Source organism: Typha latifolia, chromosome 2, assembly GCF_019914945.1.
Source record: "Typha latifolia isolate L0001 chromosome 2, TyphaL0001v2, whole genome shotgun sequence".
NCBI classification, from domain to species: domain Eukaryota; kingdom Viridiplantae; phylum Streptophyta; class Magnoliopsida; order Poales; family Typhaceae; genus Typha; species Typha latifolia.
In genome coordinates, this window is record NC_133087.1 from 16,075,683 (window position 1) to 16,090,009 (window position 14,327).

General features: G+C 36.4%; 3 protein-coding genes across 13 annotated transcripts; all 3 read right to left on the bottom strand.

Annotated features, from left to right (window-relative positions):
• Positions 1 to 121: 121 nt before the first annotated feature.
• On the bottom strand, positions 122 to 2,602 carry LOC140781399 (vesicle-associated protein 1-2-like). 3 transcript variants are annotated; one of them, XM_073127349.1, is made up of 8 exons: positions 2,468 to 2,602; positions 2,308 to 2,378; positions 2,112 to 2,193; positions 1,911 to 2,026; positions 1,642 to 1,806; positions 1,516 to 1,557; positions 539 to 616; positions 122 to 370 (listed from the first exon to the last, which is right to left on the bottom strand). In XM_073127349.1, exons 1-8 carry the CDS (start codon positions 2,508 to 2,510, stop codon positions 266 to 268), a joined length of 702 nt encoding a protein of 233 aa, XP_072983450.1. In that variant the 5' UTR covers positions 2,511 to 2,602; the 3' UTR covers positions 122 to 265. The 3 variants fall into 3 exon arrangements, with proteins under 3 accessions (XP_072983450.1, XP_072983449.1, XP_072983451.1); XM_073127348.1 differs by having other exon boundaries at positions 1,516 to 1,563; XM_073127350.1 differs by lacking the exon at positions 1,516 to 1,557.
• Positions 122 to 9,931, bottom strand: LOC140781398 (phosphatidylinositol/phosphatidylcholine transfer protein SFH11). 9 transcript variants are annotated; one of them, XR_012107708.1, is made up of 20 exons: positions 9,795 to 9,931; positions 9,113 to 9,480; positions 8,796 to 8,895; positions 7,673 to 7,939; positions 6,927 to 7,004; positions 5,511 to 5,612; positions 5,376 to 5,425; positions 5,200 to 5,308; positions 5,027 to 5,080; positions 4,806 to 4,874; positions 4,128 to 4,229; positions 3,985 to 4,056; positions 2,468 to 2,524; positions 2,308 to 2,378; positions 2,112 to 2,193; positions 1,911 to 2,026; positions 1,642 to 1,806; positions 1,516 to 1,563; positions 539 to 616; positions 122 to 370 (listed from the first exon to the last, which is right to left on the bottom strand). XR_012107708.1 is itself a non-coding variant. In XM_073127346.1 (13 exons), the coding sequence occupies exons 2-13, from the start codon at positions 9,394 to 9,396 to the stop codon at positions 3,896 to 3,898; spliced, it is 1,332 nt and encodes a 443-aa protein (XP_072983447.1). In that variant the 5' UTR covers positions 9,397 to 9,480; positions 9,795 to 9,931; the 3' UTR covers positions 3,567 to 3,895. The 9 variants fall into 9 exon arrangements, 3 of the variants coding, with proteins under 3 accessions (XP_072983447.1, XP_072983446.1, XP_072983448.1); XR_012107707.1 differs by having other exon boundaries at positions 4,794 to 4,874; XR_012107706.1 differs by having other exon boundaries at positions 4,988 to 5,080.
• Positions 9,932 to 10,257: 326 nt separating this feature from the next.
• LOC140781397 (asparaginyl endopeptidase Rep2) lies at positions 10,258 to 13,989 on the bottom strand. Its single transcript, XM_073127343.1, has 9 exons — positions 13,640 to 13,989; positions 13,133 to 13,297; positions 12,442 to 12,598; positions 12,276 to 12,361; positions 11,992 to 12,191; positions 11,555 to 11,603; positions 11,264 to 11,470; positions 10,791 to 10,997; positions 10,258 to 10,713 (listed from the first exon to the last, which is right to left on the bottom strand). The coding sequence occupies exons 1-9, from the start codon at positions 13,871 to 13,873 to the stop codon at positions 10,531 to 10,533; spliced, it is 1,488 nt and encodes a 495-aa protein (XP_072983444.1). The 5' UTR covers positions 13,874 to 13,989; the 3' UTR covers positions 10,258 to 10,530.
• Between the last annotated feature and the right edge of the window lie 338 nt (positions 13,990 to 14,327).

Genomic DNA, 14,327 nt, shown 5'->3' on the forward strand with positions numbered 1-14,327 from the left:
TCTTTGTTATCATCTTTTTATGTAAAGAGCAGGCATTTATGTGCAATTAAATCACGTACTCCTTGCGGGTACTGAAATATATTTAGAGGCCAACCTTTAGTTAAATAAGTAAACAATACCAGAAGTTAAAAGACTCTTTGCTGATTAACAATTACACAACCCACTGAAGCTAAGTGAGCAAGTTCTGGAGTTTACAAATGACATGGGACTACACAACTATGTCAATTGTCAAATTACTTAAATCTTCTCCAGAATGACTGATAGGTTATGTCCTCACTAGATAACTCACAAGAATCCCCAGCAAGGCAACTATTACCACAAACATGATAGTAAAAGCACCGCGCTGTTTGTTGATTTGCTGTATAAGATCCTGCATTTTGACAGACAACACTTACCAACTAAATTGAAAGAGAAACTGAGTAGATAGATACCAATATTATGCCAGAATACTAAGATTATAGACCTCACGATCAATCAACCAATAGGTCAAAACTTGATAAATGTGATAATAGGTTGAGTAATACTGTCAGTTACTAACCGATTCTTTTCGAAGCTTATTGCTTTCTTGAAAAGTAGAGTTCTTTTCCTCGGTCAATCCTGCTATTAAGGCCGACGGCTGAAACAAAAACAAATAAACTTAGTTTCTCTGTAACATGAAGCACACAAAAAAAATGCGAAGAGCTTTATGTTACACACTAAGCATTAAGTCATCTATTATCTATCACGAAAAGTATTATCTTAAATGTCTGAATAATATGACTGCATCCGAAGAATAGTTCGCTATACTAAACCAGACAGACCAAGTTATTGTACATCACTATGCAATGATTTATTGCTAGTAGTCAATATAGAAAGACAATGGGAAGATATAATAACGAGTTCCATGTCACATCAGAGATGGTACATTAAAAAGATCATATGATTAAGCGATTAAGTGCTGGGGGCAAACTGCAGGGACAATAAAGTTGGAATTTGGGCTTACACATATAAGAGGTTACAAGAGTTTTGTCCTCTGATATGGGACACAAGATTCATGAAGAAGCGACAGTTAACCTATCAAGTTTCATAATATATTTTCAAGTATCTTGCATGATTTAAACACAGTAGATTTCCTAGTTCTAAAACACTGATAGGATGCAAAAACTACAAGCAATACCATTTATAATGGATGGGTTGAGAGTTGGGACCAATAACTGATCTTTTATTTACATCACATATGCTGGTATGGAAAAGTTCATCAAACTGCAGGAACAATAAAGTAGGAATGTGGGCATTCATTTATTAGAAGGTCACGAGAGTTTTGTCCCTTGATTTGGCACACAAGATTCATGAAGAAGTGACAGTTAACCTATCAAGTTCCATATAAATATCTTACATGATTTAAATACAGTAGATTTCCTAGTTGTAAAACACTAATTGGATGCAAACACTACAAAAGATACCCTTTGTAATGGATGGATGGATGAAAATTTTCTCATCCATCCATTATAAGAAGGAAGTTCAATCCAAACTAACCTGACGAGAATTTTCTCCTTGTTTAACATGTGCTTTTGTTGTCTGAAACTACATGACAATCACAATTGATCAACCATCACAAGAATCAGACAAGAAAATAGGAATAAAAACACCAAATATACTCACAAAACTCGATTCCTTATTACTCAAATCCCCATTGTCTGATGAAGATTGTCCAGGTGATGAGCCCTCCTCTGAACCCTCAGATACCGGAGATGGCGGTTGTGGCGGCGAGATATAAACAACTCTCAGCTTCACCTCATCCACCACATTACCTGAATCCTTCGTAAACTAAACAAAACAAAAATCCATATATATATTTTTCTAAATTAGGCTATAAATCCAATATACATGAAGCCGAACCTATCTAGAATTGACGAAATGGAGGGGAGTACCATTTCAAGAGTAATATCCTTCGCAGTAGCACCTGCACTAACAACAACACTTTGAACAAGAAATTTGTCCTTACACTGCATGTCTGGAGGAGCTTCCCTTTGTGCTTGCATAGTAACTGAAGCAAATTACAGCCTTTTTTTAATTGGCTACAAAAGAATAATAGCTAAAAGAGAACTTGGACAAGGTCAAGACTAAAATACCAATAACATCAAACGTGGACTGCGGCGGCACGATCCCTGAATTGGGCCTAACGCAGTACTTTTTCGGGCTTGTCGTCTTGACCTACAGCCGTATAACCAAAACTTACGAGAAAGTTTTGAGAAAGATTTGAACTTTTTACCGAATTACTAGGGTTTGGTTATTTGAAAACGAAACCAAAAAGATAATTTTGATTACCTTAAAAGCGACGTAGTCATCGATCTTGTTGGATAGCTGAAGAGAGCAAGAGATCTGCTTCTTCACTTCGACTAAAATCGAGTCCAAAACGACAAATAAACAATCAGAAGAAACCATAGGGAAAAGCATACAAGAGGAGACGAGGCAACCAAAAACTCACAAGGAAATTTGAGCTCCGAGGGCTCGATTCGTAGCGCGCTCATGTCGAATTCGATCGCTACAACAACGACGAGTAATAGAGAGAAAGTGAGAAATGGGAAAGCGGAAAGCGGAAAGCGGAGTATTTGAACTCTCGTAGCTTATTTTTTTATTTTATGTTATTATTTTTGCTTCCTAATCATCTTGGAGATGGAAGGGGGGTTATAATAATAATAATAATAATAATAATAATAATAATAATTATTATTATTATTTTATAGTTTTGATAAACCCAAGTAAGTTTATAGACCAAAAAGATATACCTAAACAAGTGAGTTTTAAATTTATTTATTTATTTAATCAATCATGAGCTAATAAGGAATGAGTCTGTCTCTAAATTTATTAAATACGTATATCTCTCCGATTAAAGATTTATTAAATATTAATTCTAATACTTATAAAGGAAATCGAACCCGTTGGTCTTGTCAAAATTGATAAGACTCTACAATTAAAATAGTTTAACTTTTAATTTATTTATATGAGTATGTGTGTTTCCACGAACGCTATCCTTGGCACTGGCAGTGGCTCTGGCACAAAATAATAATAATAATAATAATAATAATAATAATAATAATAAATTAAAAAAATAGTAATAATAATAATAAGTCGATGATGGCATTACTCTTTTGGATTACTTGTCATGAATATTGCTCATTGAGTGATTTCTATAGAGCTGAACACTTCTTTAATGTCAAAAGAGAGAATCTAATTTTCCCCACTAAGAAAAGAAAGAGTGCAACTTTATTCGAACTTAGACCGCATAGTTAAATTACCCTGATATTTATTTTGAGTACTCGACCTCCATAACTCTTATTGATTAAAACTATGATTTTATGATTTTGGGATCGATTTTTAACTTGCTCATCGTACTTTAAACATTAACCTCTAGCCATTCAAATCAATCGTTAGCTAAACTATAAATATACTTAATTACCCTATAAAAATATAACCTAATTTGAAAATGATAACAGCAATATAGTTATTTTGTAATTTACTTATGATTAAGTACTTTTAAGTTTGAAGTAGATAAGAGTTAAAGTTAAAATCGAATCAAATCACAATTGGTAAACCATAATTTCCCCCCAAATTAGGGAGGAGGTAATCATGAATTTCATGGAATATTCACAAATAATTCATCATTATTCAATAATATTGCCCAATTATATAATCTACTATTTACTTTCATTTTTTGCCTCATGCTTTTATCTTCCCATGAATGGTTTTTCTTATTTTTCTTCTCCCACTCTTCACTGAAAGTTGCAACACTTGGAAGAGTGAGTATAGTTCGCAAATAAACCTAATGATATGTAACTGCAAGTGCACTGCCCATGACCAATCACAAATATATTTCTCAAATTCACCACATGATGGATGTCATCTGAATTCACATTCATCCCTGTTAAAAGAAAGAGTTTTTTTTTTCATGTAAAGTATCAAATTTGGAGTATAGAACAATTTAACAAGGTGATGTGATCTTACTGAGGTGAGTTTCTTTAGCTGATTTATATAACCTGCAAGTTCTTGCTGCTTCTTTATAAGTGCACCCAAGATCTGATAGGAGTAAAGATCCAGTTAGATGGTTGGTTATGTACCTTATATGACAGTTAAACTCCTTCCCTCACCTCATTGCTGGCTGCAAGCCAACCTTCCAGTTGTAGAATCTTCTGTGATATAGGCTCTTTGACATGATTCCGTCGAATATTATGGTTGGAACCATAAGCATCCTGGATCATAATGTTTAACAATATGAGGCATTAACCAAGGTTTCCTATTATTACCAAGCTGAAACAAATTGAATGTTAAAGATTATCTAGGAATGAGAAAAGATACCAAGTATTGCAGAGACTTTTATGAAATCTTCATGTAAAGCTTTATGTTTATGTTTCTAAAGTATTTTAAAGATACTTCCATATCAAAAGCAACTTGACAGGCAAAAGGGCTAATCAATGGTAAACAAGAAGGCCTCTTAAAGAAAGTGATCCACTATGAAAAGGAATATCAAGCTCTTTTGAATTCAAGAATAGTTGGGTGGCATGGCAGAAAAGAAAATATGCGCCAATCTAAAGTACTTGGGCTGAAGGCTTCTTGTTATGGTTGTCGTCTTTGTGTTATTCTGCAAACTAAGCACCCAAACAGTTGAAATTTGAGGTAGTCCTTGACATCCAACATCACAAACACGAAAGCTTCCTATAATGCTAGCTACTAAATAAAGTTTCTTTTGGCATCTCGACATTTCAGTGGTTTCAAGTCAAAATGAAAGGACAATAAATTTGAAGGAGGAAGATTACAATATCAGGCACCTCAGTATCATCTAATCTCATGTCAAGTGCTCTTTCACTGTTGGACCCGATTTGTCTAAAAAATGATTCCTGCAAAATGAGAGATCAAGCATATTTCAGAAAAATAATTACATTATCTGAAATGTGGAAAGAGTCCTGATAAATAGATGCTAGAGATAGTTAAAAATTAGTTCATGAGGCACCAAGGATGGAATCTGGATGTCAGAAGATTCTTCAGTCACCATTGTAATGTCTGTTTCATCATCAGTAAACTTCTTCCCTTGACCAAATACTTCCTGTAGGAAAAAAAAAGACCCTTTTCAACAAAGGAAAACAAATTTCAAGAAAAACTGAGACCTTGATCTCAGTCCAATGCAATTCCACAGGAACCAAAAGAAACACCTACACAACTTACTTGCAAAAGACCACTAAATTCTGGATTTGTCCAAGGTCCTATATCTTTTAGTAAGCATCCTCCATATTCAGAGCATGTGCAACTTCCACCTAGAAAGTTTGGCAAATTACTGTAGAAGAATATAAGATTCCCATAAAACACAAGCAATTGTTCATGACAAGCAACTGAGGTGTTACCTTGGATCTACAGCTTCAGACAATGCACTATGGTAGTTGCTTCCTAACACCTGAGAGTGCCAGCCAATAAATAGATCGTATTCTCAGCCTCCATCTAAAAGATGACAACAGGATGAAGGGCAAAAACAAGCAAACCTGTATCTTTGACAATGTCCGAGCATCCAAGAAAGCAGTCAGGACTTTCCACAGGGCTCTAAACCCAGATCCAGCATTAATTATGTAGAGTTTATTTAGAGTCTGCCATTAGACAAAAAATGTAATTTGACTGTAACATGTAACAGAAATAGATGGCTAGTAATACAAATTTTTATATAAAACTACTGTTGTTTATGAATATGTGATATGCTGTTAAATATATAAAGCAAGTACTGCAAGAGAAAAGTAATATGTCCATATCACAGTGAAAGAGAAAGGCATAAAAGCCAAAAACACCTAAATATATAGAAGAGCAGTCAGAAAAGTCCTAAAACATTAAATGGAAGTACTGAATTTACCAAGAAAAGCCGCATAATATTGAAATTTGCACAACACAAAGCCGTTCTGAAGTGCGTAGTCAGATAACAAAAAGAGAAGCTAAAAACTTTGATATTTTTTTTCATAAATCAAAAAACATAACTTTGTCATATTATTACATTAAAAAGTACAATTAATTATGTGGCACGTGCAGCCCACTTTTAGGTAGGCTAGAAAGAGTTAGATCTAAGAAAAAAAAAATTAAAACAAAGTTAGGTCATTGAAACAGATAATTTACCAGATGGCTCCTAATAAGTAGACAAAACTGACAAATAAAAACATAAGATTATTGCACAGGTCATTTTAGAAAGGAATTACACCGGTCAAAAGTAGAGTATAGGGTCTTGTCAATTTCCATCAGTTTGCTGCTATTACTAGTATAGTGAGAGTACATCATAAATGCAGGAAATGTAGTTGCAGTTCTCACTTTAACCCTTGCAAGACTTTGCTCTATCACTGGTTTTAAGCTTCTTAATTTACTCATTTATTACAGCACCTTCCATCTAACAAAGATTAATCTTACCTTCAGGGACACATCACATAATACAAGCCAGACTGAAAAAAAACTTACTTTAGGCACTTGCAATATGGATAATAAGTCCATCTATGAAAAGAAGTAAGAAATAACAGCAACTCTAGCAGATAATAACAGTTATATTGTGCAGGTGACTTCATCAATCATTCATTGAGAACAAATCAATCAAAAGAATAGGTACTAACATAAAATTTACTGTCAAAATCAGATTTTCTAATTTTTGGTTCATTATTCTCTTTAAGGTGGTCAGAAAAGCATAGTTTCATCAAAGAGAAGAGGAAGACGAATACAGCGTATTAGTATGAAGCAATTAACAAATCCAGTGAGGGAACAATAAGGACTCTCTAAAGTCCTTATTTAGCATTATGTTCTGACAAATATCTTTGACAGTTTAGGTTTGGGCTAGTTTATGGCACTGCAAAGATACCTTAAAATTATGCAATCATTAATCACAATTGGATTAACACACAAATGTGTCGCTGCTCTGTAAAAATTAAGGTTACCTCTGGATAGTAATTGCTATCAATCTTCTGGATTTCTACAAAGAGCTCCCGAGCAGGTTTTGAGAAGCTATTGATACCCTACATCAAAGTATCAAGTCATAGTTAAACCATGCACCAAGAAAGTGAGAAACTCAAGCTAGATAGTTCTCGGTGGAAATGCAAACAGCATTCTGGTCACAGAAAACAAACACAATCTTAAATTCCATTTTTTTTATAAAAATAAAATAAAAAATCCAGCTAGGGAAAGAGAACCACAGCCAAGAAGAGGTTTTAGATAAATTCTTAGTGCATAATGGAAACTAGTAAGATTCAAATCATGAAGCAAGGGATGCCGTTGCACTCATATTAGGAAATAACTTACCTAGAAACTTGGCACGGGTTGGTAACCAGTTGTTTTGAAGCATTGAACGCTCGAATCAAAAAAAGAAAAGAAGAAGAAAACTGTAAAGTGATGTACAACGGTAGAATCTTTTTTGTTAGGAATAACAGGATTCAGTACCCACTCGATGTCATCTTTTGCTGCAGTTACATTATGTTAAATTAAGTAGCATTTGATATCCTGTTTATTCGGACAATATTTTTTCCCCGAGACAGAACAATTTCATTTTTGCCAATCTTGGGAATTTAATGTGTCATTAACATAAAAATCCTTTTCCGGAATGCCTAGCAGTTTCATAGACTCAAGGTATGTTGTTTCAACACTCACAAATGCAACAGATAATTCTACTTGAACAGTTAGTACTCACCACTCCCTTCACATCCAAGATGGTGGTTGTGGAGGCTATATGCCTCTTAGCTGCAACCGAGCATGCAGGGTATCTCAAGTTCAATGTTTTTTCTTGTTCTGATATGTGATATTTCACAAAGCGATCAACAGTAGTAGCTTTAAATAACTTGTTGAGATCGATCAATCCTATCCTTTCAAGGTATAGCGGTCTACCACATCTATCAACCCCATGATATCCATGTGAGTAGCATCTTTTGACTTCTTCATACTCATCAAACTTAAAATCCTGCAAATGAAAACCGCTACAAAGTGACTACGGAATCATGTCAAATGCCAATTGAAATTCTGTTACCAAATTAATGAAAGCTTAACAATAAGATGAAAAACACACTATTCTTCTATGGCATTATGGCGGAGGCTGTCAATACAAATGATAAACTCAATAATGCGTCGACATTAAAGAGGATGAACATACTAATTAGAGAAGTCATAAAGCATCCCGTGTAGTTACCCTGCCACAGCAGTAAGGATATTCGATAACAAATTCACTCTAATCTATGGGTGTCCTTATATACTTCTTCAACTTACTCTTGATTTCCTATTTTACAGCGACTTTTCTTATTTATTTGACTGTTGAAACCATCAAACAGAAATAATTTGAACTCCATATATCTGACCAAAACTATAAACAATGAAACTTAGAGCTCTAAACTTGCTTTCCATTGCCCCTGCAGATCAATAATTTGCTTGCATTTGACCAGTTGTAAGTATAAGTTCCAACTGACCAATATTTATTGTAATGTTTCTTACTTAAATTATCTAAGAAATGTGAACCCTCCCTCCCTCTCTCCCCTTCCCCCTCTCCCTCGTCCCCTCTCTCGCTCTAAAAATTCAAATGCTCATGATCCTATAAACAAATAACTAATAGCACCTTAAAGGGCAACGTGAGGAGAAAGTTGCTGTACAAAATATTATAAAATTATATATTGTAAAATATTTTGCATTAAGAATATTCTGAATTCCTTGATGGCTATTAGCATGACAAAAATATGAAATGAGGAACTCAAAAAGATTATATGAATGTCAAAAGGCTACGTCTTAAACAGATTCTAGATCTAACTATGCATCATTTATCTATTTACCTTTGCAATATTATCAATGCCAGAATCTTCACGCCACTTGATCATATTTAGAAACATGTCTTTTGCCCTTAACACATTAAAGTCTCTCATTCGTAGAAAACTACAAGAAGACCAAAACTTAAAAAAGTCATATCACTGTCACCACCTAATAATATCAAAACGTGTTGTTTGAAACCACAATATTAAAGTAGGCAATCTAGACATTAAATAGCATTTGATGCCTATACTTCATCTTGAACAGCTCACATCAAGTGGCAATAAAATATTATGCTTGTAAGAAAAGGACTGGGGTCCCAGATATTCATAGAGGATCCTACCGCAAAAGAGTATGATAGTCATCATGTTTCTCAGGAAGCTGGCTGGTTGATAGAAGTAACTCCTTCAAGGACTGAACCATATGTTCTTCCCTTGGATCACGAACGCCTTGAATGATATTCCGAAGTGTGCTGCTTCTTCTAGTCCTCGCGATTATCCCCTGGACGGATTTAAAGCTCATGCTTGACCTCTTCTCCGCTTGGGGAGGAAGACACCAATGATCTTCTAGAGGCATAATGAATGTACTTGTCCTTTTCTTCTGATGCTGAAGTTCTTTAGAACCCATAGCTTGGTTCTCAGCCAAAGCAACAGCTCTGGTAGTTAATTTTCAAATGTCCACAAAATTCCCTTCCGTTCAATGGATTCGAACCTAGCAAAATAATTGTGATCATAATATAAGAAATTAAGAATTTAAGCAGAGAAGAAAAGGAGAAAAGTGTACATATGTTACTAACAGGTAATTCTAACATAAGATGGCAACAAATAAGGATCAAAATCTAAGCAAGACAATGCGACTCTAATTGGAAAGAAAAGAACACACAGACTCGCAATAGGATTGACGACTAGTCCATCTCGGTAAAATGACAGTAGAAGAGCAAGCAACACAAGCGGCTCCTAAATGACAGAAATGGAGAGAAGTAGAGGTGGAGAAAGGAGAAGAGAGAGTTCGCTAAGAACATATACCATTATCTTGCCCATGGAAATGAGGATTCCATGGCGAAGAAGAAGAAGAAGAAGCAACGAAGCTTCTTCCTTTATTCCTTTCTTCCTCCTCGTTTCGGCTCCCCTAAAACCGCGAAAAGAAACCGTGAAGAGGAAACGCGGCTCTCAAACAGTTTATCAATAGGGTCCGATATCTATCGAACCCGACCCGTCAAATAATCGGATCTATTTGGGACATATCTGTTTACCCGGACCACCAAAAGCATCATCCAAATCCGACCATCTGTTAGGATCTACATTTGGATCCGCTAAAGATAAATTGCCTAAATAGACATTCAACTATGTCCAACTACAACACACCGAGAGATCCATGACACTGACTGGGATACCAGAAGAATCGAAGATATTTACTATTACAATATTTTTCACAATGTAAAATTTCTCAAAGTTTGGAGCTTTTGACCGGTGTTCTCTATAATCGTAGTTAAGTCTTTAATATATTTCCTTTTATTAAAAAAAGAAAAAAAAAAACTACAACACACAGAGATTCTGTTTGGGTTTATGTTCTTCACTAACAGCTTACATGTAGTAGTACAGTGTACATCTAACAAAGAAGCTCAAGACTGTGGACTAACAAACTGGTTCTGTTGGGTAATTTTATCCATTATTTACTTAACAACATAGAAGCTAGAAATTAATCGTTGAAATCCTTGTTAAGTTTCTTCCACTGATAGAGAGTTTGCAGTAGAGACTGGAATCAAGCACTGTATCCTTGGATCAGAGGGCTCCATCTTGCTGAGTTAAAGCTTCCACAGGCACTAACACAAGCTTCTTCCATTGCATCCTTGGAGATGTCGTTGTTGCAAATATTTGCAAATGCTCTCATGTGCTTCATGCCATATTGTGTGAGTGATCCGCATTGTGATTCAAATACTCGAACCTGAAGCAGATAATTAATTGAAGGGATAAAGCAAAAGACTAGTAAGTAAAACATTGTTAGAAGAGAGATAGATTTACCATTGTCTTCAGACAATCCCAGTCATCAACCAATGCTTGTCCTCGTGGTCTAACAGCTTGCAGCTTAGAAGGGCCACCTTCTATTCCAAAAAGAAGCTTGCCGATAAATTCGATGCTACTATCAATATGCTCTCTATGCGTCAGAGTGGCGGTGATCTCCTTGAGAACTTCCTTCTTTTCTTTTGATCTCTCATCCAATCTTTCATACTGGAAGGTTAGATATGACCACAGTTAAGCTAACGAACTTCCATAACTGTGTTGAAGTTATGAGCTTAATGCCTAAGCACTCACTGAAGTATCATATTTGTGTTAAGAGTTTAACAAAATTAATTTAACACAACTAGATTAGCGTCTGCTGTATCCTTCAAGATCAAAGGCCCGATTACCTTTTGATGTGAGGTTTAAAGACATTCTATGGTTAAGCCATAATTAAATAACAATCAAGACAATGGAGAGGATTGATTAATGCTTACTCTCTTCCACAGGAAAACAAGGTCAGCGTCCCTCTGGTTGATGGCTCCCCTCATGCCAGGCCAAAGGCCGTTCTCGGTAACATTGGCATTCGCTGGATCAAAGCCTTGGTAGATGTACAACTTCTCCCCCTTGAAGCTCTTGTCGCCGTATTCCATGACATGGGACCCCGCGGTGAAGGTGTTGAAATTAGAAGTCCTCTCTTTCACCTGCGTACCACCAACGCGTCAAAATTTTCCCAAGTAAAACTCTGCAGCAGCTTTAAGGAAAGAATGACACCATTGGAAACTTACATTCTTGTATTGCTTGTTGATGGTTTCCTTCTTAAGGTTGTGTGTCTCGCTGCGAATATTCGTAGGAGGCGGCATTAAAATTTTAAATTGACTTGCATAGAAAATGCAATGCAGTTAACTGTGATATAACAGTACCATGACATATTTTTTGCATTAAAGATACTTTTAGTTAGCATATGGCAAAGAGAAGCTTTAATTACTAAACAAATTCCGGGAAGGAAACATCACAAGAAACGATCTCTGCTTCCAAATGAAAAAAGTAATAAATATATAGATGAGCATCATAGGAACAAAAGTTACTTTTCTTTGACAGTGGCATTTTAGAATAATTTCCTCCAACAGCCGAAATGTACCCCAGTTGTATTTAAATTGCTAAAGCAATCAATAGAAATTTGTGCAAAGATTCATAAAAGAAATAAGATATAACACATGTTAACCTGTCTTCCATCCAAGCAACACTGTAAAGATCCCCAAGGCAGGTCATGTATTCAGGGGGTGGAGAGGGCTCCATACCCGGGCAGTATGTTCCCCAACTGCTCTCTTGTGCGTTGGATGCTGTTGTCACATAAATATTAAGGTCCCCCGGCATTAAACCTTCAAAGATACTCCCACTTTCGCACGCTTCAACGTAGATAACCTGCTCAAGTATCACTACATATTATCCAGGAAGTTTCTATTAGACCAATTCAGAAAAGAAGGATTAAAAAAATAATCTTCTCACCATCTTCTTGTAACTGTTGCATGCATGTTTCTTATTCAACACCCCAATAAAATCAGCAGCGTAGAGATACGGCATATTCGGCATTCCTGGCACAAAATCAGAGGTCAACACATGAAATATGTTTGATTTACTAACACAGCATAAGAAAAAGAAGAATGAAGACAACCTAGAACACCAGGTCCACCATGATCAGAGTAGTAGATGAAGATATGATCACTTCGTTTGCTATCAATAACCTTTCCACTCCCACCTTGGACTGCGGTCTTATTTCCTAAGAGTACTGCATAAAAATTCTGAGCAGTGACTTGCTCCCCGGTGTAATCCTGCAACGTAAGTGAACTTAGAATCAAGCAACTATTCTTGTATACGTTATTAAAAGTATGATATATATTGTTGATTATTATCTAATGACTTAAATTTTTAGGTCAAAATCATAACCTAATTTTCTAAAGATCTAGAGTTCAAACCTTATTTAGCCCCTCTGTTTTTTTTTTATCATCTATCGCACATTTCTTTCTATCCACATAAGAAATAATATACAGTTTTGTTACCTAACAACTTTACACTTTTAGTTCTAAATGATAATTTAGTATTCATGGCTCAACTGATTAACTAGTAGTATCCACATAGTTTGTATAATCCGACAATTTAACCGTTCATAACATTTCAAGATAACAAGTATATAGTCATATCATATTATGTGCAACGATTACCTCTCAAATCATACTACACTCGAGTAACAAAAAATATTCCAATTCAGACATCATTCTAAACTTCAAAGTATATAGACAATAGAATCACAAGGCTCGACTGTCGGAATAGATATTATCAAATTAGATGTAAAAGAAGTAGCATACCTTGGGAACTCCAGCATAGACATCCTGACCTTGGGGATGGTTGATGATCACCCCTGGCCTCGGGTTTAGTGGACTGTTCGCGATGTCGTCGTGCATAAAAACCACGATGTTCTCCTCCTTCAACCCTCCTTTTCTTAATATCTGGTATGCGTGGCACACATCCGCCTATCCCATGCACAAGAAAACATTTACAACCAAATTCGTCATAATCTTTTTACCCCTTCTCCTAATTACGTAATATAATGTAATTTTTTTCACATCATCCAAATATATATCAGTATTTGTTTTTGATTAAAAGTTGTTTCTCCATATATTCTTTAGCTATTTCGAAAAGGAAAACCGAAAGGTTTTCTTTGCTAGTGGAGAAAAGAAGAGTTAAATGCACTAAAAATTCTTCTTTTTTTTGGAATCGACCTCAGAGGAATTTTCGCAAGTGTATAAAAAGAGTTCTCCGCAAGATAATTTAAAAAATAGGTGGAAATATGCAGACAAATCCTTAAAACTCGCCTGATGCCTGTAATTGCCGTAGCCGGAGGAGCCGGCGACGAGCACAGCCCACCTCGTGCCTATCTCATCGTCCTCCGCCTCGCTTCCCTCAACTCCCACCCTTTCGCTCGGCATCCGAATCGCCGGATCCCAATCCCCCAACACACGTGCGGAGCTCTCCTTCCGGAGAAGCGAGATCGCAATCAGCATGACAAGGAAGAGGCCGCATCCCGAGACCCAAGAGCTCTTCGCCATGGATTAGCTAGCTTATCCGGGGGCACTACTAATCGGGTTACTTTCTGGAGGGAGAAGGGGATAAGAGAGCTTTGGGAAGGGGGAGAAAGGGGGAGAGACAGAGAGAGAGAGAGGGGGGGAAATTATAGCTGTGCAGTTGCACCGCTCACCTCCTGGATTCGCCACAGTGGGAATCCCAGTAAGCGAAAGCCACAGTGCCATGCAATGGAAATGGCGCCTGGGGAACGGAAGAGGCGACACGTGAGAGTTCCGGGACGGGACCCACACTTCCTCTTACTGATCGTGTGAAAGTCCCGACATAGGAATCGGATTCAACCATGATATGAAAAATTAAGGAGGCCGACGAGTACGCGGGGTGAAGGAAACTTGTGCTGCATGAATTGCAGATGATCCGGTCATAGTTAAGCGGTGGCTTCTTGTTTATCTAGTTCTCCTTTTTGTTTTCGGAGTTCGC